The sequence below is a fragment of the Mixophyes fleayi genome, chromosome 3, assembly GCF_038048845.1.
Source record: "Mixophyes fleayi isolate aMixFle1 chromosome 3, aMixFle1.hap1, whole genome shotgun sequence".
NCBI classification, from domain to species: domain Eukaryota; kingdom Metazoa; phylum Chordata; class Amphibia; order Anura; family Limnodynastidae; genus Mixophyes; species Mixophyes fleayi.
Genome location: NC_134404.1, coordinates 148,158,545 through 148,184,185, shown reverse-complemented (window position 1 = coordinate 148,184,185; position 25,641 = coordinate 148,158,545). Strand labels below are relative to the sequence as shown.

The window sequence follows — 25,641 nt, the reverse complement described above, 5'->3', positions numbered from 1 at the left end:
CAAGTTGACAACCTTTCTTGCCTTCATCTAATTCCGCCAGGTAGTTCTGGTTTTTTTCCCCCCTCACAATTTCTGTTGTGGCCGGGTTTTTGTGTTGTTTTTTTAACAAATTTAAATTTCGGTCAAGCAGTGAAATAAATACAGAGCATCTTCAGTTGTTCCAACATAATCCATAGGGCAAAAAATGATACACCCAAGAGAAAACGGACTGATCCTAAAGAACTCCGTTCGCAAATGAGTTAACGTCCGATAAGCTAGACACTATAAAGGGCACTATTATTTATTACTCAATGTAGGGGTATTGAAACCACCACACATTGCCAGCAATTTAATTTTTCAGTCGCTAAACAGATGGACAGCAGCTTTTGGGCACAATCGCTAGCGATGTGGAACAGTTCCAAAGCCACCAGAAAAACGGCAGGTTATAGAATCCTCCCATTGAACTTTTTCCACTGGGGGTGTGCACTGGTGTATATATGGACATGGAAAGCCATATGCAATTACGCATATATAGATGGGCTGTACTTTGTAATTACCACTGTTTGCAAATGGCCACACCATACTGCTTATTGCATAAACAATATGATTTGAACACAGCGCGCCAACAGTCCCAAAATATTACAGATAAAGCAGTTTAGATTACACTAACCATTTAGTCTTGTGTAACGTTATCAGGTATTTAATATATTGTGATTGTTAGAAAACAGAACCAATTTTATTTATATAAACATTAGATATGTTTTATTGTATTTGCATGTTATTTATCATGTGACTGTAAAATAGAGACTTGAGCACTGTAACTAAACAATGGAGTCTTAAAACCAAATAGAAAACTACTAATCATAAATGAAATGCAATATGACAATGTAGTGGAATATAAATGATTGAACACCGGATATTATACTATGTGACAGTTGTGTGTACTGTTTAAAGTGAACCTGTCCCCTACAAACAGAGGAAGTAGCCATTTCTTTTAGGCTAAAGCAAATCTATCCATTTACTATGAACTAATGACATTGACATAAAGGGGGGCATTCAATTGTTAGCGTTAACGAAAAAAAACGAGCGCTCAAAAAATCTTAGCGTTAATACGGTAATTACTCGCGGAATTTCAGCTCGCCGCTCCTTGAGCGGCGAGCTGAAATTCCGCGAGTAAACTACCGTATTAACGCTTTTCTCGCGCAATATTACCGTATAAACGGTAATATTTTTTGAGTGCTCATTTTTTCCCGTTAACGCTAACAATTGAATACCCCCCAAAGGATAGGATGCATTCTCATGAATATTAATTACTTCAGCCCACAAAATAGCTGCCTCCATTCTCTGTAGGTTATGGATACACTTTCATGGGGACACAAATATAGCTACTTGCAGGAAAATATTAAACTCATGTTTAAGATTTCCCTTTCTACAATATTGTGCATTGGTAACTGCATTAGGTCTCCTGCCATCATATGAACGGGTTAGATCTGATTGTTTTGGAGAACAGTCGATTTCTGCTTCTGGTTCTCCAGCAGTGTAATGGACTTTTCTGAACTGTCAATGTTTCTAATAAGGGTTTCTAGTCTTCTTTTAATTTTTTTTTGATCCTCTAGTGCACATCCAATAATAATGGACTGGAATTTCTGATCAATGGGCCCCGGTGGAACCTCTGAGGTACAGGCTCCATACAAAGACATCAACTGATTCTTGCCGATTTCTATGTTGTCCATGACTTTCTTCAGAATCTCATCAATGATCATGGTGGCCTGCTGTAGTGAAGAAGCTTGTTGAGGGTTTCGAATTGTTTCCACTGTAACCTCTACAGTCACAATGCGGCTCATCAGGCGCTCTGCAGTTAAAGTCAGCTCTTCTCGTTCACCTTGGCAAAAAAATAAATAAATGAAAAAAAAATCTAGTTTGAAATGTTTGAGGTATATTGTGGTTGAATGCAATTTGATACAAATGTCATGTCATTATTCTCATTTGGTATCAGGAAAAGGTATCAACACAGTGTATTCTCCTGGGCACCAATGAGAATGCAAACCTTTATAAAACTACATGAGTATGTGCAACAGTTACCAATTGACTGAATTTTAATCAGGACTGCAAGGAAACTGGGTGAGTGATGTGGTATTCCACTATTGCTCTAACAGTGCCCTATATGAACCAGTTCTTAAGTGCAACAGCCAATGAATGAGGGTTGTGGTACTAGTGGACACAGATCTGATCATTCAGTTCTCACTGCCAACATCTATATCTATTTTGGATGAGATCCGGCAGTTCAGCACAGGGGCAGAGTAGACCGATTTCTTGTGACTCTAGTGTTGCCCGTTTTTACTAGTGTTGTCTGTATCCACAGACTAATAGCATTAATTTACTAGATTTTCAAATATGTCCAATAGTGATCGGATTGATTTGATCAGATCAGACTCATTTTGGGCACACATTTGATATTGGACCCATTGCCACTGACCAGTTTAAGAAAATATTATTCTGTCAACTTGACCAAATTGATCAAACACTGTACAGTTGGTGGTCTCATTCTATACAATAAAAATATGATTGGATAAAACCCAATAGGTTGAAAGATTAGGTGGGATGATGATCCCCTTTGCCCCTGCTCACCACAACAGGTGTGAGGTCAGCCGTTAAAGGGTAGGGTAGCACGTACAAACATTTTTTCTTAACATTTCCATCATAATAGAACATTTCAATTTGACTGAATCTCTGCAATGTGTGCTCACAGGTACAATCAGATTGTAACAAACCACATTTTTAGAATTTCTAATTTTGAATAGTGAATGCCTTGAAAGGAAAAGATATACATACTTAAAAATACTTTATCTAAAAAACTGATCAGTAAAACAATGAATTATTCTGTATAATAATTTTCAATATACTTACATCAGTACATAGGAGTATGATGTGCAATAGTATTGTGCCAGTGTAACATGAAGCAATGTCAATAATATACAAAGAAAGGAGTCTGGTGGTCAAATGATTGTGACGGACTGTAGCACTTTACCAAGCAGTAACAAATACTTTCCATGTTTTGAGTGTCTGTTACTTTAATGTCTAACTGCGTGTTCCAAACGACTCACAGCTAAGTCCAAATGTCACTTCTCCCTTCTCCTACTTCTCTGCTGCTTTTGACACAGTCGATCATTCTCTTCTCCTTATCACCCATCAATCTCTAGGGCTTCGCAAAACAGCTCTCTCCTGGTTTGCCTCCTACCTCTCTGGCTGCTCCTTTAGCATCTCTGATCCAGACTCTTCCTACCCCCTTTTCTCTTTCTATTGGAGTCCCCCAAGGCTCTGTCCTCAGCCCTCTACTCTTATTTCTCTACACCACCTCTCTTGGCAAACATATTCAATCACTTGGACTGTAATTCCACCTTTATGCTCATGACAAACAAATTTCCTCCCTTGACCTCACACCCTCCTTCATATTCCAAGTATCTAGCAGTCTTTGCTGCAACTACCTGGATGTCACAGTGCTTCCCGAAACTCTCAACATCTCCAAATCTAAGCTCATCATCTTTCCTTCTGCCTATGTTGCTATCCCTCACATTATCTCACTCTTGGTTGACAACATAATTCTCCCTCCTATCACCCTTGACTCTCCCCTCAGGTTTACCCCTCATATCAAGTCCCTCACCAACGTCTGCCACTTCCTCCTATGTAATATCATGAAAACCCATTCCTTTCTCTTAGGAAGCAACCAAAATCCTGGTCCATTCACTCATCATTTCTTCTCTCGACTATTGCAACCTCCTTCTCTCTGGCCTTCCCGTCTATCACTTTTCGGATCTTCAATCCATCCAGAATGCTGCGGCTAGGCTCATCTTCCTCTCCTGCTACTCCTCTGCGTAAATCCCCTCATTGGCTCCATATCCGTTTCAGAATTCAGTCCAAGCTCCTTATCCTCACTTACAAACCAGTCACCAACACTTCTCCCCCTTATATCTCTGACCTTGTCTTAAGATACATACCCACACGGCCACTCCGCTCAATCTCTGCCTTTCGCCTCAGCTCACCTCTTATTACCTCCCTCCCATACTCTCCTCCAAGACTTCTGCTGTGTTGCTCCCAAACTTTGCAACGCCCTACCCTGCCTCACTTGACTTGCCCCAAACTTCAAAGACTCACCTTTTCAAGCTTGTCTGCCCTACCACTTCCTGACACTCTTCTTTCCCCTGTCATCTCCATTTTCTACCAGCTGGTCCTACTCTCTCACAGGCATGGTCCTCTCTTCCTATGGTCTCATGTCCGACTACTGTCTTGACTCCCTCGTACGTCCTGTCATGTCTTTAGCTGCCGTCTCTGTGAGTCTCCATAGCATTACTCACAGTCATCTGTACTACTTATGTGTATAACTTAATTTGTTACTTGCTTCTGCATTTTGGCGCTACGGAATTTATGGCGCCTTATAAATAAAATGAACAACAACATGAAGCAGAGCTTACCGTCACTGATCTTCCTCATATCCTGACTGTTCTGTACACTGTGGATTGTCTCTAGAAGAGATTCTTTCTCCAGCTCCAATGCCGATGCAGAGTCACGCAAGGCTTGAACTCTATGTAGGAGGGGGAAAAAAAATATTTTTTTAAAAACAATTTGCTGTAATCATTTTATCCATTTTTGTTGATTACTCTTTATCATAAAAAAAAACAAACAAGGGGTCAGTGGGCATTTGGTAAATATGGTGTAGAATAAAAAAAAAATACTTTTTACTTCATTTGTAAGTTACTCGGTATATACCGAATAATTCTCTCTCACATCACTAAGTTAGACAAATATACTTTCAGCAGTAATATTGCACAATATTTATATCTTTTACATGACATTTAACAGGCAGTATGAGCAAAGTACTTTTATAATGAGAGTATTTTGAAACACAATAAATAATTCTACAAATCAAAATATTATGTGAAATTCACTGTTTAGCACAGCTTATGTCCCAACAAAGGACATATAGTTCAATCCAAAAACTTCACCTAATGTGATTTGTTTGCCTCATGATCTCCTCAATGTACAGCACTAAAACATATATCTACAGTATCTACTCAAGATGCCTAAAATTACACTTGGTTGGCTTATCATTGAAATAAGGGAGTTCAGGTTAAAGTGTCACATGTTTGGCTAGTCACTTCCCAGCTGACAGAGCCCCACGAATGCAGACTCAGTACTAACACATGGAGGGGACCCCTTAAACAACTTCAAGTTTATTATAGTTTACGTTTTTAACATTCATATGCACGCATCAAGTGTTAGATCTGTACTGTGCTCCATCCATGACTCTTAGAACCATAACCTATCTGGGTGACCTTAATTTTCATACCTTTTATGTTTCTCCTAACTATCCATCACTAATAAATAAATATATACATACGAGGTACGAGGTATGTCTATTAAATAATGAGACTGTGATTCCACCTAGTAAACAAAGCAGTCAGAACCGGTTATAACTGCATACGTAGTAACCTTGAACCTGCATGACAATCTGCAACACTATGATGTTCAGTTGAATGTGAGTCGCCATTTAGTTTGGTTGGGTTTTCTGTAGAGTATCGGGAAAAAAAAAGTTTAAAAGTTGAACAACGTGTCAATTTGAAATTTTTAGTAAAATTGCACAGAACACCAACAGAATGTATTCAAATGTTTACTACGGCCTATGGGAATGACTGCCTGTCTCGTGCACGTATGTTTGAGTGGCACAAAAGATTTAGCGACAGATGTTAGAATTTCGAAGATGATGAACCGAAGAAAATGTAGAAAAAAGATCAGTCATATTCTAGAGATGAGCGGGCTCGGATATCTGAAATCCGAGCCCACCCGAACATTGCCGATCCGAGTCGGATCCGAGACAGATCCGGGTATTGGCGCCAAATTCAAATCTGAAACTGAGGCTCTGACTCATAATCCCGTTGTCGGATCTCGCGATACTCGGATCCTATAAATTCCCCGCTAGTCGCCGCCATCTTCACTCGGGCATTGATCAGGGTAGAGGGAGGGTGTGTTAGGTGGTCCTCTGTCCTGGTAGATCTCGTGCTGTGCTGTTTAGTTCTGTGCTGTGCTGTTTAGTTCTGTGCTGTGCTGTTTAGTTCTGTGCTGTGCTCTGCAGTATCAGTCCAGTGGTGCTGTGTGCTGTGCTCTGTCCTTCTGAGGTCAGTGGTGCTGCTGGGTCCAGTGCTGTGTCCTGTTCAGTCCAGTGGTGCTGTGTCCTGTGCTCTGTGCTTCTAAGGGCATAGTTATTTCCCCAATATTCCCCTGTGTTTAAAAAATTAAAAAAAAGTTATTTAAAAAAATACCAAAAACTAATTTAATTTTTTTTAATTACCACAAAATTTGCACAACCAATCCTGCAGTATAAGCCCATTGGTACTGCAATATTACCAAGTTCACACATTCAGCAGTAAAAGTCCAGTGGTACTGCAATATTACAAAGTTTACACATTCTGCAGTATCAGTCCAGTGGTGCTGTGTGCTGTGCTCTGTCCTTCTGAGGTCAGTGGTGCTGCTGGGTCCTGTGCCGTGTCCTGTTCAGTCCAGTGGTGTTGTGTCCTGTGCTCTGTGCTTCTAAGGGCATAGTTATTTCCCCATTATTCCCAAGTTTTTAAAAAATTAAAAAAAAAAATTACAATTAAAAATTAAAAAAAAAATATATATAATTATAACCAAATTTGCAAAACCAATCCAGCAGTATAAGTCCATTGGTACTGCAATATTACAAAGTTCACACATTCTGCAGTATCAGTCCAGTGGTGCTGTGTCCTGTGCTCTGTCCTGCTGAGTTCCGTAGTGCTGCTGGGTCCTGTGCCGTGTCCTGTTCAGTCCAGTGGTGCTGTGTCCTGTGCTCTGTGCTTCTAAGGGCATAGTTATCTCCCCATTATTCCCAAGTTTTTAAAAAATAAAAAAAAAGTAAAAAAAAATAAAAAATTTAAAAAAAAAAAAATATATAATAATTATTATAACCAAATTTGCAAAACCAATACAGCAGTATAAGTCCATTGGTACTGCAATATTACCAAGTTCACACATTCTGCAGTATCTTGTGCTACATATAATGGAGACCAAAAATTTGGAGGATAAAGTAGGGAAAGATCAAGACCCACTTCCTCCTAATGCTGAAGCTGCTGCCACTAGTCATGACATAGACGATGAAATGGCATCAACGTCGTCTTCCAAGCCCGATGCCCAATCTCGTAGTACCGGGCATGTAAAATCCAAAAAGCCCAAGTTAAGAAAAAGTAGCAAAAAGAGAAACTTAAAATCATCTGAGGAGAAACGTAAAGTTGCCAATATGCCATTTACGACACGGAGTGGCAAGAAACGGCTTAGGCCCTGGCCCGTGTTCATGACTAGTGGTTCAGCTTCACCCACGGATCTTAGCCCTCCTCCTCCTCCCCCCCCCCTACAAAAAATTGAAGAGAGTTATGCTGTCAGCAACAAAACAGCAAACAACTCTGCCTTCTAAAGAGAAATTATCACAAATCCTCAAGACGAGTCCAAGGGTGTTGGTGGTTGTCAAGCCTGACCTTCCCATCACTGTACGGGAAGAGGTGGCTCGGGAGGAGCCTATTGATGATGTAGCTGGCGCTGTGGAGGAACTTGATGATGAGGATGGTGATGTGGTTATTGTAAATGAGGCACCAGGGGTGGAAACAGCTGATGTCCATGGGATGAAAAAGCCCATCGTCATGCCTGGTCAGAAGACCAAAAAATGCACCTCTTCGGTCTGGAGTTATTTTTATCCAAATCCAGACAACCAATGTATGGCCATATGTAGCTTATGTAAAGCTCAAATAAGCAGGGGTAAGGATCTTGCCCACCTAGGAACATCCTCCCTTATACGTCACCTGAATAACCTTCATAGTTCAGTGGTTAGTTCAGGAACTGGGGCTAGGACCCTCATCGGTACAGGGACACCTAAATCCCGTGGTCCAGTTGGATACACACCAGCAACACCCTCCTCGTCAACTTCCTCCACAATCTCCATCAGATTCAGTCCTGCAGCCCAAGTCAGCAGCCAGACTGAGTCCTCCTCAATACGGGATTCATCCGAGGAATCCTGCAGCGGTACGCCTACTACTGCCACTGCTGCTGTTGCTGCTGTTAGTCGGTCATCTTCCCAGAGGGGAAGTCGTAAGACCGCTAAGTCTTTCACAAAACAATTGACCGTCCAACAGTCGTTTGCCATGACCACAAAATACGATAGTAGTCACCCTATTGCAAAGCGTATAACTGCGGCTGTAACTGCAATGTTGGTGTTAGACGTGCGCCCGGTGTCCGCCATCAGTGGAGTGGGATTTAGAGGGTTGATGGAGGTATTGTGTCCCCGGTACCAAATCCCGTCGAGATTCCACTTCACTAGGCAGGCGATACCAAAAATGTACAGAGAAGTACGATCAAGTGTCCTCAGTGCTCTAAAAAATGCGGTTGTACCCACTGTCCACTTAACCACGGACATGTGGACAAGTGGTTCTGGGCAAACGAAGGACTATATGACTGTGACAGCCCACTGGGTAGATGCATCCCCTTCCGCAGCAACAGCAACAGCTGCATCAGTAGCAGCAACTACAAAATGGCGGCTCGTGCAAAGGCAGGCAACATTGTGCATTACAGGCTTTAATAAGAGGCACAATGCTGACAACATATTAGAGAAAATGAGGGAAATTATCTCCCAGTGGCTTACCCCACTTAGACTCTCATGGGGATTTGTGGTGTCAGACAATGCCAGTAACATTGTGCGGGCATTAAATATGGGCAATTTCCAGCACGTCCCATGTTTTGCCCACACCATTAATTTGGTGGTGCAGCATTACCTCAAGAGTGACAGGGGTGTGCAGGAGATGCTTGCGGTGGCGCGCAAAATTGCTGGACACTTTCGGCATTCAGCCAGTGCCTACCGCAGACTAGAGGCACATCAAAAAAGCATGAACCTGCCCTGCCATCACCTCAAACAAGAGGTTGTGACGCGCTGGAACTCCACCCTCTATATGCTGCAGAGGATGGAGGAGCAGCAAAAGGCCATTCAGGCCTACACAGCCACCTACGACATAGGCAAAGGAGTGGGGATGCGCCTCAGTCAAGCGCAGTGGAGACTGATTTCCGTGTTGTGCAAGGTTCTGCAGCCATTTGAACTTGCCACACGAGAAGTCAGTTCCGACACTGCCAGCTTGAGTCAGGTCATTCCCCTGATCAGGCTGTTGCAGAAGCAGCTGGAGAAAGTGAGGGAGGAGCTGGTAAGCCATTGCGATTACACCAAGCATGTAGCTCTTGTGGATGTAGCCCTTCGTACGCTTTGCCAGGATCCGAGGGTGGTCACTCTTTTAAAGTCAGAGGAATACATTCTGGCCACCGTGCTCGATCCTCGGTTTAAAGCGTATGTTGTGTCTCTGTTTCCGGCGGACACAAGTCTACAGCGGTGCAAAGACCTGCTGGTCAGGAGATTGTCCTCTGAAGAGGACCGTGACATGCCAACAGCTCCACCCTCATTTTCTTTCACATCTATGGCTGCGAGGAAAAAGCTCAGTTTTCCCAAAAGAGGCGCTGGCGGGGATGCTGATAACATCTGGTCCGGACTGAAGGACCTGCCAACCATTGCAGACATGTCTACTGTCGCTGCATTGGATGCTGTCACAATAGAAAAAATTGTGGATGATTACTTTGCTGACACCATCCAAGTAGACATGTCAGACAGTCCATATTGTTACTGGCAGGAAAAAAAGGCAGTTTGGAAGCCCCTGTACAAACTGGCTCTATTTTACCTGAGTTGTCCCCCCTCCAGTGTGTACTCGGAAAGAGTTTTTAGTGCAGCGGGGAACCTGGTCAGTGAGCGGCGAAGGAGGTTGCTTCCTCAGAACGTTGAAAAAATGATGTTTATAAAAATGAATAATCAATTCCTCAATGAAGTACAGCACTGCCCTCCAGACAGTACAGAGGGACCTGTGGTTGTGGAGTCCAGCGGGGACGAATTGATAATGTGTGATGAGGAGGAAGTACACACTGTAGGGGGAGAGGAATCAGAGGTTGAGGATGAGGACGACATCTTGCCTCAGTAGAGCCTGTTTAGTCTGTACAGGGAGAGATGAATAGCTTTTTTGGTGTGGGGGCCCAAACAAACCAATCATTTCAGCCAAAGTTGTTTGGTAGGCCCTGTCGCTGAAATGATTGGTTTGTTAAAGTGTGCATGTCCTATTTCAACAACATAAGGGTGGGTGTGAGGGCCCAAGGACAATTCCATCTTGGACCTTTTTTTTTTGCATTATATGACCAATCAACAGTCGTTTGCCATGTTCAAAAAGTAAAACCAAATTTAAAAAAATACAAGAAATTAAACCAAAAGTAAAATGCCGTGTCATAATTTAAAACAAGAGGTATTGACGTGCTCTAAAACTACTGTATTGTTGTTTATATTTTATAAACACTACACTTGAAAGCTTGAGTCTTTCAACTGTCCATTGCACGAATATTTGCAACAGGGACAATTTTAGGGTTAAGAAAGTCAACTAATAACACTTTGACGCTGTCTGTCTTTATAAACACTACACTTGGAAGTTGGAATAGGTATTGTGGCCCCGGCACCAAATTTACTACCGGGGCCACTCCACTGTGCAGTCCATATTTAGGTGTATCAGATATTAAACAACGGTGACAGTTGATGCCCAATTTTTTAATGATATTGTGGCCTCGGTACCAAATTGTGTACCGGGGCCACCACACTACGCAGTCCAGATACTTGTTTGGTGGAATTCAGACCAGTTGAGGGTTTTATTATTATTATATTGTGTGGACCACTCTATCTATACCACACTACAACTCTATATACCACTCTATTTCATACTTTAATTCTATTTCATACTTTAATTCTATTTCATACTTTAATTCTATTACTAATTACCATAAAGAGGAACAAAATAAACCAATTTTACCAAAAGTATAATATGACTTAGACTTACAAACACTACACTTGAAAGATCGTGCCTTTAAATGAAAAAGTCAGTCTTCATTGCACGACTATGTGCAACAGGGACAGTTTTTTGGGTTTACAAAGTCAAACAATAACACTTTGACCCTGTCTGTCTGGGATCTCAATGACGAATTGTCTGTACCATGTTTGGAGGAGGTATTGTGGCCCCGGTATCAAATTGGGTACCGGGGCCACCCCACTATGCAGTCCAGATACTTGTTTGGTGGAATTCTGACACGTGGAGGGTTTTTTAATTATATTGTGGCCTCGGTACCAAATTGTGTACCGGGGCCACCACACTACGCAGTCAAGATAGATAGATGCGTATCATAGATAAAGTACATTCAGTGGTGTGGGGCAAATTGAAAAATATTCAAAATGCACTGACATTATCAAAAACAAGAGGTTGTCACACGCTAAAACTCCAACATGTATATGATGGAGAGGATGGAGGAGCAGCCGTATGTGTAGTGTAATGCAGACCTGTTGAAGGTTTTTTATATATTTTATTGTGGTGCCCAGTGCCCACTCCTCTACGCAGTCCAGGTACATTTATTGGTGCGATTCATAAAAGTTCAGGGTTTTTAAGATATTGTGGTGACCCACTCCTCTACGCAGTCCAGGTACATTTATTGGTGCGATTCATAAAAGTTCAGGGTTTTTAATATATATTGTGGTGACCCACTCCTCTACGCAGTCCAGGTACATTTATTGGTTCGATTCATAAAAGTTCTGGGTTTTTAAGATATTGTGGTGACCCACTCCTCTACGCAGTCCAGGTACATTTATTGGTGCGATTCATAAAAGTTCAGGGTTTTTAATATATATTGTGGTGACCCACTCCTCTACGCAGTCCAGGTACATTTATTGGTGCGATTCATAAAAGTTCTGGGTTTTTAAGATATTGTGGTGACCCACTCCTCTACGCAGTCCAGGTACATTTATTGGTGCGAATCATAAAAGTTCAGGGTTTTTAATATATATTGTGGTGACCCACTCCTCTACGCAGTCCAGGTACAATTATTGGTGCGAATCATAAAAGTTCAGGGTTTTTAATATATATTGTGGTGACCCACTCCTCTAGGCAGTCCAGGTACATTTATTGGTGCGATTCATAAAAGTTCAGGGTTTTTAAGATATTGTGGTGACCCACTCCTCTACGCAGTCCAGGTACATTTATTGGTGCGATTCATAAAAGTTCAGCATTTTTAATATATATTGTGGTGACCCACTCCTCTACGCAGTCCAGAAAGATACCTTGTTGCAACGTTTTGGACTAATAACTATATTGTGAGGTGTTCAGAATACACTGTAAATTAGTGGAAATGCTTGTTATTGAATGTTATTGAGGTTAATAATAGCCTAGAAGTGAAAATAAGCCCAAAAACTTGATTTTTAAACTTTTTATGTTTTTTTGCAAAAAAATCCGAATCCAAAACCTTAAATCCGAACCGAGACCTTTCGTCAAGTGTTTTGCGAGACAAATCCGAACCTCAAAAATATCGAAAATCCGGATCCAAAACACAAAACACGAGACCTCAAAAGTCGCCGGTGCACATCCCTATCATATTGTTCGAAAAGACCGCCGGCTCAATGTTCTAATGATAGCTGAATCCGTGAACATTGACAAAGACATCATATGGAAATTTTTGCGCAAGGATCTTAACATGACGAAAGTTTGTGCAAAGATGATCACAAGGGTTCTCACACCAGAGCAAAAAGAACGTTGCAAGGAATGTTGTGTTGACATTCTGCAGCAACTTGACACAGATCCAAACCGGTTTCATAAAGTAATCACTTGTGATGAGTCCTGGATCTTCCAGTACAATCCTGAAACCTAAAGACAGTCCATGCACTGGAAAACACCGTCATCACCAAGAATGAAAAAAGCTTGTCAAAGCAAGTCAAAATTCAAAGCAATGCTCATTGTTTTTTTCGCTATCAAGGGTGTCATTTTGGAACAATGGGTTCCAGAAGGCACAAGTTAATCAGCATTATTATAAGGAAGTTTTGAAAAAGCTGAGAGAAAGAGTCAGAAAGAATCGGCCACAACTGTGGTAAAATGCGGCCACAACTGTGGAAAAATGGTTTCTTTCTTCACCAGGGCAATGCGTCTGCTCACACAGCACTTTCTGTAAATCAGATTTTGACCGACAAACACATTACTACACTTGAACATCCTTCATATTCGCCCGATTTAGCACCTTGCGATTTTTATCTTTTCCCAAAAGTTAAATCAGTGCTTAAAGGGACACATTTTGAGTCAGTTGATGCTGTAAAGAAGAAAACGACATATGTTGAAACAAGTGACAGAAATTGATTTGCTCCATGTCTTCAACCAATGGAAAACCAGACTACAGCGATGTATTCGTGCAAATGGGGAGTATATTGAAGGGGACAAACATTAAATTTGTAATACCAATAAATAAAGGTAAGTTATTTAATAGACATACCTCGTATATACACACACACACACGAAAAGAATCAAGCAAAACGAAGCCGTACAAGACAGAAGAGGATCATGGGTGAATGAGAGGATCAGTATATAATATAATCTGGTGACACCAGTGTATCTAGTACTGAAAAAAGCAGTTCAAGTGAAAGAAGCGCACAGAGCTGAGGAGCCACATTGTTGTCTGTATAATTAACAAGTACTAAAAGATAAAAAGAAAATTTATTCTGTGGGCTGACCACACTCACTCTAGTGACTGGCCACACTCCAACAGCAAGCTGCTGCATTCTCCCAGTGTGCCCTACACGGCAAGTATAAGTAGGACTATTCATTGGGCATAAAGTCTTCACTTTTTGCTAGTACTTGTCATTTACCTTTATTTAGGTGTTTTTTTTCTACATTGTGAATAATTTTGTTGTACCTTTCTTAGATTAGTAGTATAAAAATTCTAGTATAAAATAAAAGCTATGATTTTGATTATTAGCACACAATCTCAATATATACATATTACATTAGATATTCACATTAATTACTTCCACATACTCCGTATATAATTAAGCAGTGTTGTCATCATCTACACTTGGAAATTGGAATACTATAAATGACTGCTACATTTAGCATGGATGTGTGAGGTGACCATATAATGAATGTAGTAGATCAGGGGTCGGCAACCCCCCGAATGCGTGCCAGACATGTCAAAGATGCTTAAAACAAAGCTGCTGCGCATGCTCAAAAGCTCAGTTTCGGCCATCTTCGGCTGCTTTAGTGAAGCAGCTTACAGGTTGTAGTGATGAAGACATTCGCGGAAGTGCAGTCTCCAAAGGTAAATATGAGGCACATAATGATTTGTGGGTACAACTGTGTGGCAGATTTTGAATTGGGAGGGTGGGGCACAACTATGTGGCATAACATGGATTGGGGGCACAACTATGTGGCATAACATGGATTGGGGTCACTTATGTGTGGCATAAAATTAATTGGGAGTATTACTGTGGCATAATATGAACTAGGGGCATTATTGTGGCAGAATATGAAATGGGGGTACTATTGTATGGCATAACATGAACATATATTTGTTGGTCCCGTTACTATTAATATTATCATGATATCAGTGATAAAATAATAAATAATTATATATATATTTATAGTAGCGGTGGTATGGAGAATGTAAGTGGATGGAATTTTATAATCAAAGCAGTAGAAGAATTGACGGTATGGCTTACCAACGTATACAGAACACTTCAATAGATATATACACGTGTGTGTGTGTGTGTGTGTGTGTGTGTGTGTAATATATATAAAAATATAATGCTCAGACTCTATTCCCCGAGAACCAAACACACCCAAATTTCAATGTCTCTCGCTGCTTTTCAAAAAGTCTAATTAGGGGAATCACTTGACTCAAGCTAACAGTGTCTGCACTCTCTTCACAGGTGACTAGTTTGAGTGGTTTCAACACCCTGCACAACACGGAAAGTATCCTCCACTGCGCTGGACTAGCTACTGCATTCTCCTACATGCTGTTGCAGAATCCCAAAAATGACCCTAAATATTTCAAGACACAGACAGCATCTCCTGCATGTCATTGTCATTTTTTAAAAAAGTTCTTTACCACCAAGCTGACTGTCTGAGCAAAAAACAGGGAATGTAAAGGAATTCTCCCTGCTGTAATGCTCTAACAATATTGGTGGCGTTATCAGAAATCACATATCCTCAGGAGAGTCCAAGCAGGATAAGCCATGTTGCAATGAAATTCCTTAGTTTTTCAAACATGTTGTCAGCGGTATTACCTCTGACCTGCGCCTTGTCTGATAACCACCTCTCGCTCCCACCTTCGAGACTCCTCCCGTGCTGCTCCCCGCTTGTGGAATTCCCTACCGCGCTCAATCCGGCTTTCCCGCAACCTTCAAATCTTTAGATGCTCTTTGAAAACCCATCTCTTTTTTTTTTTAGAGGTGACCTTATCCTCGATAACACTATTCAACTAATGCACCCTCACAACTATTCCAAGCTCCACTCTGAGCCACACTTGCTCCTCTTGTTTCAGCTGTGCACTCTTCCCTTTAGAATGTAAGCTCTCTAATGAGTAGGGTCCTCCATACTCTTTGTTTTCATGTCTCCATTAATTTTGTCTGCCTTGTCTGTTCTTGTATTAGGTATGTCCTGTTTTATGCATGGCCTTGTCTGCCGTACTGTACGGCACTGTGGAGCCTTACAAATCTTCGATAATAATAATAATAATAATAATAATAATAATAATAATAATATGCCTCTTATTGAAGACTGGACTGCTTGTTGTTATTTTTGTAGCACAAGTTTCTGATTTTTCGCAAAAGCTTTCCATGAACTCGCTTCAATGGCATAACATGGATGACGTTCCTAGATGGTTAAGGTCCCAACCTCTACTGACTGTGGCTTTACAATACTACAAATGGCTAGACAACGGTTGTCAGGACTTGTGTAAAAATAATTCCACACATAAGAGGTGGATTTTTTTGGTCTTATGCCCAGGCAGGATAATTGCCCTCTTCTGATCACTGGCAAGAACTACTTTCACTGGTGCATGACTTGCCATAGTAGAGTTAATTAACAGCACTGTTTGCTTAAATGCCTTAAGCCTATTGTGAGCTTGGTTTGTGGGGCCCCAAACAAAGCAAGCACTTCAGCCACAAAAGAATCGCTGGAGTGCTTGCTTTGTTAAACTATAAATGTCCTTTTCAATATCCTACATAAGAGTGGGTGGAAGGTTCCCAAGGACAATTCCATCTTGCACCACTTTTCTTTTCTGCCACTGCTGTGTGGCAATGTTTCCTAGATGTGCTATGAACTGCTGTGTGTTTGTGTCACAGCTCTGTCGCTTAGCATCCAGCCAAGTCGCTGCAGTCTTTGTTTGAAATTGATATTTAGCAAAAAGAAGAAGATTTTTACTCACTGCAAAATTGATTTCTCTTACTCCATTGGGGGACACTGTGAGACATTGGGGTAGTGGGTGTAGGAATTTAGGCACTTATCAACTTCTTTGATCTTCACTCTCCTCCCCTACTATGCCCCTTCTCTCCTGTGAATACCTCAGTTTTGACTAACCAAGTGTATGAGAAAGGGGCGCCATAAAGGTTCAAGGAATATAAGCATACAATTCACACAACAGAACTATATACAGAGCAAGGGAGGGTTATTTTCTCTTTCCTGTCATTGGGGACACTGTGAAACATTGGGGACATACCAAAGCTGCCTCTAAGGGAGGGGATGCTCTGCAACTACTGCACGCAATACCTTGCGCCTGAAGCTTGCATCAGAGGATGCGAAGCCCTGCAACCTGTAGAATTTAGAGAATGTATGGACAGATGACCATGTGGCAGCTCTGCATAGCTGCTCCGCCGAAGCACCATGGCGCGCCGCCCACGAAGCGTCAACGGCTCTGGTAGAGTGAGCCTTTAGCGATATCAGGACAGGCAGAGATGCTCGGACATAAGCCAGTCTGATGGTGGCGGTGATCTAGCGGCCGATAAACTATTTGGACGCCGGCCAACCGCGCTTCTGCGCGACGTACAGGATAAAGAGGTCCTTGGTTTTACGGACCTTGGCCGTGCGGTTAACATAATACCAAAGAGCCCGATCCACATCCAGAAACCGTAAGTCATCATCAGAGGTGGAGGTTGAAGAACGCAGAAACCACAATCTCTTGATTTAAGTGGAACCTGGACACAACCTTGGGAACAAAGGAAGGTTTGGTGCGAAGAACCGTTTTATTTTCATGAAAAACAAGGAACGGGGAAGTGGAGCAGAGCGCTGCTAACTCCGACACTCTCTGAGCTAACGATATAGCCTAGAGGAATACAGTTTTCCAAGTTCTCCGCCGCCTCTAGAGGTTCAAATGACGGATGGGTGAGCGCCCTGAGCACCAGGTTGAGGTCCCAGGGCTCTACCGAGTGAATGAAAGGAGGCTGAACATGAAGGACACCCTGCAAGAAGGTCTGAACCTCACTGAGAGCCGCCAGTTTCCGCTGGAAATAGATGGAGAGCGCCGGGACCTGAACCTTAAGGGACCCCAGCCGGAGCCCTTTATCTAAGCCATTTTGCAGGAAGGTCAGCAGTATAGGGAGACTAAACCTAGATGTGTGGAAACCCTGTGCCTCACACCAAAGAATGTAAGCCCTCCAGACTCTGTGATATATGGCCAAGGAGGACGGTTTCCTGGCATAGCTATGCCGTCAAAGCTAGCCAATCTAAATCGTGGCAGAGAAGAGGGCCCTGAACGAGAAGATCTGGTCACATTGGCAGGTGGAACGGGAGATCTGCTGTCAGTCTCAGGATATCCGAGAACGCCCTGCGCAGCCAATGAGGAGCTACTAGTATTGCGGGAACCCACTCTCTTTTTAGCTTTTTTAGTACCCGCAAGAGCATGGGTATTGGGGGAAACAGGTACACTAGTTGGAAATGCCATGGGGCTGACATGGCATCCGTGAAGTGTGCTTGAGGGTTCCGGGACTTTGAGCAGTACAGGGGAACCTGATGATTTAGCCTGGAAGCCATGAGGTCGATCTCCGGCATGCCCCAGCACTCCACTAGGAGGGCAAAGACCTCCTCACAGAGAGACCATTCGCCTGGGTGAACCATCTGCCTGCTGAAGAAGTCGGCTTCCCAATTTTCTACGCCTGGGATGTAAACGGTCGTTAACTGGGGTACGTGGCGCTCCGTCCATACCATGATTTTGGCTGTCTCCTGCATGGCCCCTGCACTGCAAGTTTCCCCTTGGTGATTTAGATATGCAACGGTTGTGGCATTGTCTGATTGAATTTAAAGAGGCTTCCCTGCTAGAAACCTCTGAGCCCTTGTCAATGTCCTGTGTACTGCTCTACTGAGTTCTAGGATATTGATCGAGAGTGTGGCCTCCTGAGGGGACCAGAGTCCCTGAAATCTTAGGGAACCTATTACCCCTCTCCAGCCTGAGAGACTTGCGTCCGTGGTAACTAAGGTCCAAGGGCCGGTCTGAAGAGTCCAGACCTTGTCCAGATTCTGCTTGAATACTGAAACCATGGTCCCCAGGAGTTTCATGCAACTGAGGAGGGATACCTCTGGTCGAGCCAGCAAAGTCCTGGTTCTGCACAAGAGAGCGGTGACCTTGGCTTCCGGTAAATATACTGTGTCGAGACCCAAAAAGCGCATTCGCTGAACTGGAATGAGAGATTTTTGTAGATTCAGAATCCACCCATGGGCTTCCAGGAACCACATAGAGGTCTGAATATGGCGAGTTAAGAGTTCTGCCGACAGAGCTTTCAAGAGGAGATCATCTAATTAGGGGACTGCTGTGACTCCCCTCTGCCGCAGGAGCCCCGCCATTATGGCCATGAGCTTGGTAAACACTCGGGAAGCGGTAGCTAGGCCGAAGGGTAGGGCCCTGAACTGAAAGTGGGAAGTTCCTACCGCAAAGCAAAGGAGGCAATGATGCCACCTCCCCTATGTCCAAATTTCCGCGGTGGCTGCCCGCCACTGGCGTTGGAAGCGAAGGAAACATGCACACATATCCAGAGGTGAAAGGGGGGTCCACGCTGCAGGCTTACCACTTGGTGTCGAGACTCCGCACCTGACGGCGCCTCAGCTATTTCCTGCACTGGGGGCAGATGACTGTACTCTCGGCGGGCCGCCCCGACCCCGGCAAAGGAACGAAAGGGCTGAAAACGGCCCTGATGTGGTCTATTGGACCCCATGGAGAGCATGTTACTTTCACTTCCTGTGGCCACCTGGATGACCTTCTCTAGCTCTGACCCGAACAGAGTAACCCCATCAAATGGAAAAAATCTCTAGAGCTCGTTTTGAATCGTCGTCCACCGTCCACGAGCGTAGCCATAGAGTAAGCCAAGATGAAAATTATAAGGCCAGAGAGTCTAGAATTGACGGGACACCGCATCCATGGCTGCTTGCCCTACATAATCAGAGGTCTCCTGAATAGGAGAGGAGTTCAGCGTGTGGGGTGATATTTTGAATGCCTGTAACTAACTTTTCAGCCCATAGCTGGATAGCTTTGTTGGCCCAGACACCTGCAATGGTAGGTCTAAACATAGTGCCTGATGCTATGTAGGCAGATCGGAGGGCAGGTTCGCACTTTTTATCTGTGGGATCCCTCAGAGACACCTACTCCTGGGTGGGAATCGCTGAAAAGGAGGACAAGCGGGCTACAGGGTTGTCAACCTTGGGAGAAGCCTCCCATTTAACAGAATCTTCTGCCGGGAGAGGGTAAAGTTACTTAAATCTGCCTGGCATCATAAACTGTTTATTTGGCCTAAGTCAAGCATCGGCTACCATCTCCATCACCTGGATACCAGTAGACGGAGAGGCAGAGGAGAGGAGCAGCACGCAGCCGACGATCTGTTTCCCAATATGGTCACTTCCGTACCATGAAGCAGGTGGAGGGAAGTTCCTCCTCCGGATCCACCCCCAATATAGCCGTTAGGAAACGCCGCTCAGCGCATACTTAGTATGGCTGTTGGCGTGTTTTGCATAAAGGCAGCGTGTGCGCTTATGTCCCCTCCGGTGTCCGAATAGTCTCCTAGGGAAAGCGATAGGCACATAAGCCCCGATGCTCATAGTCTAGGGGGAGGGGCTTGACGGCATGTCTGTCGGCGAGGGAGGTAAATCCCTGCAGCTCCCCCACGCAACTATAACAAATGGCCTTGAAATAAATAATAAAGTATCTTCTATGTGGGCCACCTTAAGCCCTAATGGCAACAATAACAATCATGGGCTAAAAGGCTCGTCTCTAGGGGATGACTACCGGCAAGAGGTGCAAGGTAAGCAAGCTACTGCTGCTTCTTACCTTTCACAAGGACCCAGAGTTAAGGAAGCCGAGAGGCTGTTTACCCCTCTGGGTCTTGGTATCGATCCCCGTGCAGCAGCTAAAGTAAACAATAAAATAAAAACATGTGAAAACTTAAACTAGACTAAGTATAGGCAGGAGCCTATACCAACGTGTCCTATCTCCTAGGCACTTTAAAAAAATTGAGGTATCCACAAGGGAGGAGGGGCATAGTAGGGGAGGTGAGTGAAGATCAAAGGAGTAGATAAGTGCCTAAACTCCTACACCCACTACTATACCCCAATCTCTCACAGCGTTCCCCAATGGCAGGAAAGAGGAAAAATAGGGATTTTAGAAAAAAAATAGGGACCCAAAACCAATACACGCAAGGGCGGTTTTGCCAAAACACGAAGTTAATCCAGATCCAAAACAAAAACAAAACCAGAACACTGGGCTCAGTGAAGATCTCTAAAATGTGTGTGTGTAGTGGAAAGTACAGACTATTAATTGATTTAACGCCAATGTATCATACTCCAACTGCCTTCCACACCCAAGAAAATACAGTAAGATATACAATGATTGTTCCAATGTATTCAACTTTAACCCCTTGAGGACTAAGTACAAGTGAGACTCCTCTTCTACATGACTCACTAAATTGCTATGGAGAAGTCCACCACTCCTCTGCATTTAAGGGGTTAAGAAAACCCAAAGATCACTTCTGACCATTATCTGAGGGTTTTCATGATGCTGCAGGAGGAAAGAAATGTTTCCTCCATTAGAAAAACAGTTCATTACAGTCTATGGGATATCTCCCTATCCCTGGCACTTAGAAAGCTGGAGGTACCCTTGTTTGAATAGGACACCCCTGTTTGTTTATTTATTGTACAGAACTAGAGCATAATTACAACCATATTCAAGTGGATCTCAAACTGCCCACGTGTTGTTTTTCAAAACAAAGACTATGCCATGACTGTCATCGCCATGAGTCGCCACCTACACCTGCCCTGTAGCTGGTACAAAGGATACAGCTGAAACCAAGCGTCCTTAATAGAAACCTAGGACTTGAATCAGCGGACACCCTTGGCACGTCCCTACTTACTGTACATTGCCTGTTAGTCCACTTCTTCCCTCTGCTGTTTGGCCCCTCAAGTTGTAGGCAGTTGTGACATTTGCGTTACTGGACATGAATTGCAAGCAATTGGGTTCAATGGCATAAGGCCCGTTTCTGAGCATGTGCATTACTATTTAACACAAAATAAGCTACGCAAATGGAATTATGACCGAACATAAATCAGGCCCTATCGGTTTCTGAACATTATAATATAAAATCACATGTGAAAGATTTTCATCCCTTTCAGTGTGCTACCAATTCTTATTCATATGATAAATAGCTGTGAAATACCAAAAGCAGAACATTATCATTTACAGCTAAAGCCAACAAGCCAGGAAGTTGTGTATCATGGAACAAAGTAATTGAATTCTCAGTGCAATTAGTACAGTTCTATGTTATTGCCTGTCTCCAGATGGATTTTCTATTGGTGCATGAATGTATTAAAGAGGTTTTAAGGGCATGCAGTGATGGGGGAGCGCCATCTGTTATTATACTAAAACACAGCAGTTCACTAACATTCAAATAGCAGTGTTCCAATGCATGGTTATTTTAACTTTCGGCAGTAGTGGGTACTGTGGTTACAGTGCATTCTGTATATCTACACCTAAAATATATTTAATATTTCTCATATATATATATATATATATATATATATATATATATATATATATATATATATATATATATTTTATTTAAGATGAGCAGGGGACTCCATCCAAGCTGTTCATTTCAATCAACTCCAGGATTGTAAAAACATACAACATAAAGGAAAAACACTATCACTGTAAAAAGTTGTATAAAATTACATCTAGTTAAGCTAGGTCATTTATATAATTAGAACAAAACACATAATCTATTACATCTATTGCCTTTTTGTGATACTGTTTTTTTTGTAAACTAAACAAGGCATGCTACCCAAAATACTACATGTGTCACTTCAGACCTTCTGTCGATTTTTCCAAGTGGCAATATGCTTTCCGAGAATCTATGGAGCATGCTCGCCATGGTGGAAAACGGGCAGCAGCTTTACCGATAGGAAACTTGTTTGGCCTACCGCAAGGAAAATATGCACACATATGACACACTACAGGCAATTGGGGAATTTGAAGGTCTAATAACTTGCGTGGAAATGCTGCTGTTTTCATTTCTGTCTAGGAATGTAGACTTTTATAAATATTAATCTGTAACATTGTGGACATCAGTTTTTCTTTAATATATTTGTCAGCTAAATTTGCAAGTGTTACCATCCTGACTTAAAACACAAAACAGCACTGCAATCAAATATATATTTATTAAGGATTGGGTAGGCTTGTCCCCAGCAAGTCAATATGTGTTTGTATCTGAATCAGTGAATAATAGGCGCACAACGATTGCACAACAGATAAAACTATCAGTAAGGCACATGGAGGGAATTTCACTAAAGCTTATATCATTCTCAGCTCAACTACTCAGTTTGTCTTCAATCACGAGTGTGTTTCAGTAAACCCCTAGTATATTTGATTATTTTTAATTGGAGCCAGCAAATAATTGTCTATTGAATATCCTTTTGACAAGGTGCAGTCAAACACCTGATTTTCGGTATCCGTTACTAATTTTATGCAGTAGACTTATTGAAATATTGATATTAAAAATGAAAGGTTTGATTTTTTTATCTCCATTTTATTTTTATGTGCAAGCCAACTTTTAGGACTCATTCCCACATATTCGCTAGTAAAATGGGCTACAATGTAAGGGAGCGTGTGCTTTAGAAGCATTTTAGTGGCACACGCATTGAATCAATTCCACATATTGTACTGCAGGCGCTGACTGACAAAAAGCAGCGTATTAAGAACATTTGAAAGGAAATAAATGCAGGTAGCCCAGTGACCCAGCCCAAGGTAACTCACTATGGGACCAGCCTGTGGGCCAGATACCCACCTGCTCCTAACCCAGCCCCTTTTGTACTGGTAGCACCTGAGAAATAGTCTATGCTGTGTTCTAAAATCTGGAAATGTTAGATAGAGCGCAATGGAAGGAACGATACCACATTGACTCTTATTTGACCAATTTTGAATCCGCTTTTCACGTGTTTATTAGTGTATAAAAGTACATAAAACAGAGGTGTGAAAACACCCTTATTCTTCAAGACCTCTATCTCTATTCACTAAACTGAAAAGAACAGCACAGTCTACGACCTTTATACAGCAGTATACAGAAATAGAAGATATGGTTAACAATTAAACTCTAGAATTATCATTTGACATCAAGAGTGCAAAGAATTCAGCAGCAACCCACAATAAATTGAGAAAAATTATTTTATACAGTATGCAGAACACAGTCATAAATATATATCACACAAAATGCCAGATCCACCCTAAATTCACACACAAAGTCAGATCCATATTACATTCACACAAACACACCTGGGCCACACAAAGCCGAAACTATTTTAAAGTCACTCAAAATGTCAGATCCACACTAAATTCCTATAAAATTACAGATTCGTACCAAGTTCACATAAAAGCCACACTGGATCCAGCTTTTTGTGGGGAATGCGAATATTTGTATGGAATTGGTATAGATCTGGCTTCTTGTGTGTATTTGGTTTTTTTTGTGAATGTTGTGTGGATCCGGGTGTGTTTGTGTTAATCTGGATGTGTTTGTGTGAATTCAATATGGATCAGGCGAGATACACGTGTATGAATTTAGTATGGATACGGCTTTTTGTGTATATTTAGCAGGGATCCAGCTTTTACCCTCTGTGTAAACAGTGTTTCTGTCCATCTCCAAATGCCTGCCCTGAACCAATTAACTGGAGTTAAAGGCATTATTTAAAAACAATTAAGTTAAGGGTACTTACAAACACTGACATTATCCATGTGGTTCCTCTTTGGCAGTGTATGGTCATAGTCCCCTAATGGAGAATGCAGCTTAAACAATCTAAACACATGTGTAATTTATATCTATGGTAAATATGCTGTCAGAACACAGGACTGGACACAACATACTAAAATACTACAACAAATATTCAGGTTCCACCATGTGCTTAAAAGTGTTTTTAACCTAAAATCAGTTATCAGTAACCAGATACTGCAAAAGTGAAAAAAAAAACTGGGGGGTACACTAAATGAGATTAAGTTATTGCTACTGGAAAATAAGTGGATAAAGCAGGGCCAGATTATTACACTTTGAAAAGACAAGATGGACAGTATACATCAAATCTCAAATAGAATAATATGCATATATATTAAGAAAGTCTCAACAATCTGTCACGATCATGAGTTGAAGTGCTATTAATTGAGGTACAGCAATACATAAATAGTAAACTACTTGCAGTCAGGGAATGCCCGGCCAGAGTGACAATGCTGAGTTACTCCAAAGTGAATGCTTTTCCTCTCTCCTACATTCAGCTTGGGAGAACAGAAGGGTGAAGTCACCGCGTCCTTCTCCTAAATTCCTAAATGATTTTATGGAAATCCTTACACTCTTACCTGCTCTCCAGCTCATCTAGACTCTCCAGCAGGTAACTGGATCGAGCTGCCATAGACATTGAGCGGCAGAACTTGCCCCCATTTTGCCCCTCGTTGATCTTGGCGTGGATCCTAGCTTGGGCCATAATGCGCCTCCTCAATCACTGCACCACGTCCCCTGGCTCTCTAGCAATGAATTGGTTCAGTGACCGAGACCAGGGATAACTCAACTCTTCTAAGATCTTTCTAGACGCATCAATACACACTTTGGACAGACCGATGAAACATTTCCTAACAAGGTCCTGGGCGGTTCCCTGTACAGCAATTTTCCCAGCCCCCAGCTTACTGCTGCTGTATAGTCAGTGTGCACAGCTGCTCTGCACTTGTCTCATCGCTGCTGGATGTACTAATAATGCTACGACATGTCTGGTAATGCTGTAACCACATGTCTCGTTCTGCACCGGATTTTACTTGGCTTTATTTTGTATGGAGTACAATATTGTTGCTGGGTTACTAAGCTCTATTACTGGAGATTGTTTTTGAAATTGCAAAAGATCAATCCCAGAGTGGCTAGCTATACCAGATTTCCATAGCATTGCAGAGGTGTTAGCTCATGCCCCACTAGTATTATTCTGCATGCAGTATAACTTAAGTGGTGTATCATAGGGTGTATAAACCTTCTTTAACCTGCCTGAACATAAAGTAATCCTTTTCAAGCATGTCTTGTGAAGGCAGATGGGAGGATATTAAATTACACAAAGCAGACAGAGCTCTGAGGGGGCACCTCAGTGAGTGCCTCTCTGCTCGCTATTTCATGTGACTGTGGTTGTCATGGTAGTCCATAACTGTGCAAAATTATAAATCATTAATAGCAGTCTGCAC

General features: G+C 42.3%; 1 protein-coding gene across 1 annotated transcript; it reads right to left on the bottom strand.

Annotated features, from left to right (window-relative positions):
* Window positions 1–723: 723 nt before the first annotated feature.
* BAG2 (BAG cochaperone 2) lies at window positions 724–25,155 on the bottom strand. The gene is made up of 3 exons (XM_075202555.1): window positions 24,781–25,155; window positions 4,449–4,558; window positions 724–1,861 (listed from the first exon to the last, which is right to left on the bottom strand). Exons 1-3 carry the CDS (start codon window positions 24,903–24,905, stop codon window positions 1,464–1,466), a joined length of 633 nt encoding a protein of 210 aa, XP_075058656.1. The 5' UTR covers window positions 24,906–25,155; the 3' UTR covers window positions 724–1,463.
* Between the last annotated feature and the right edge of the window lie 486 nt (window positions 25,156–25,641).

Excerpts from the sequence above, each read along its gene's own strand:
- BAG2 (XM_075202555.1), bottom strand. The coding sequence starts at position 24,905 with ATGGCCCAAGCTAGGATCCACGCCAAGATCAACGAGGGGCAAAATGGG. Across the intron at positions 4,559-24,780 it reads CTAGATGAGCTGGAGAGCAG|AGTTCAAGCCTTGCGTGACT; the intron begins GTAAGAGTGTAA and ends CCTCCTACATAG. Across the intron at positions 1,862-4,448 it reads TATGAGGAAGATCAGTGACG|GTGAACGAGAAGAGCTGACT; the intron begins GTAAGCTCTGCT and ends TTTTTTGCCAAG.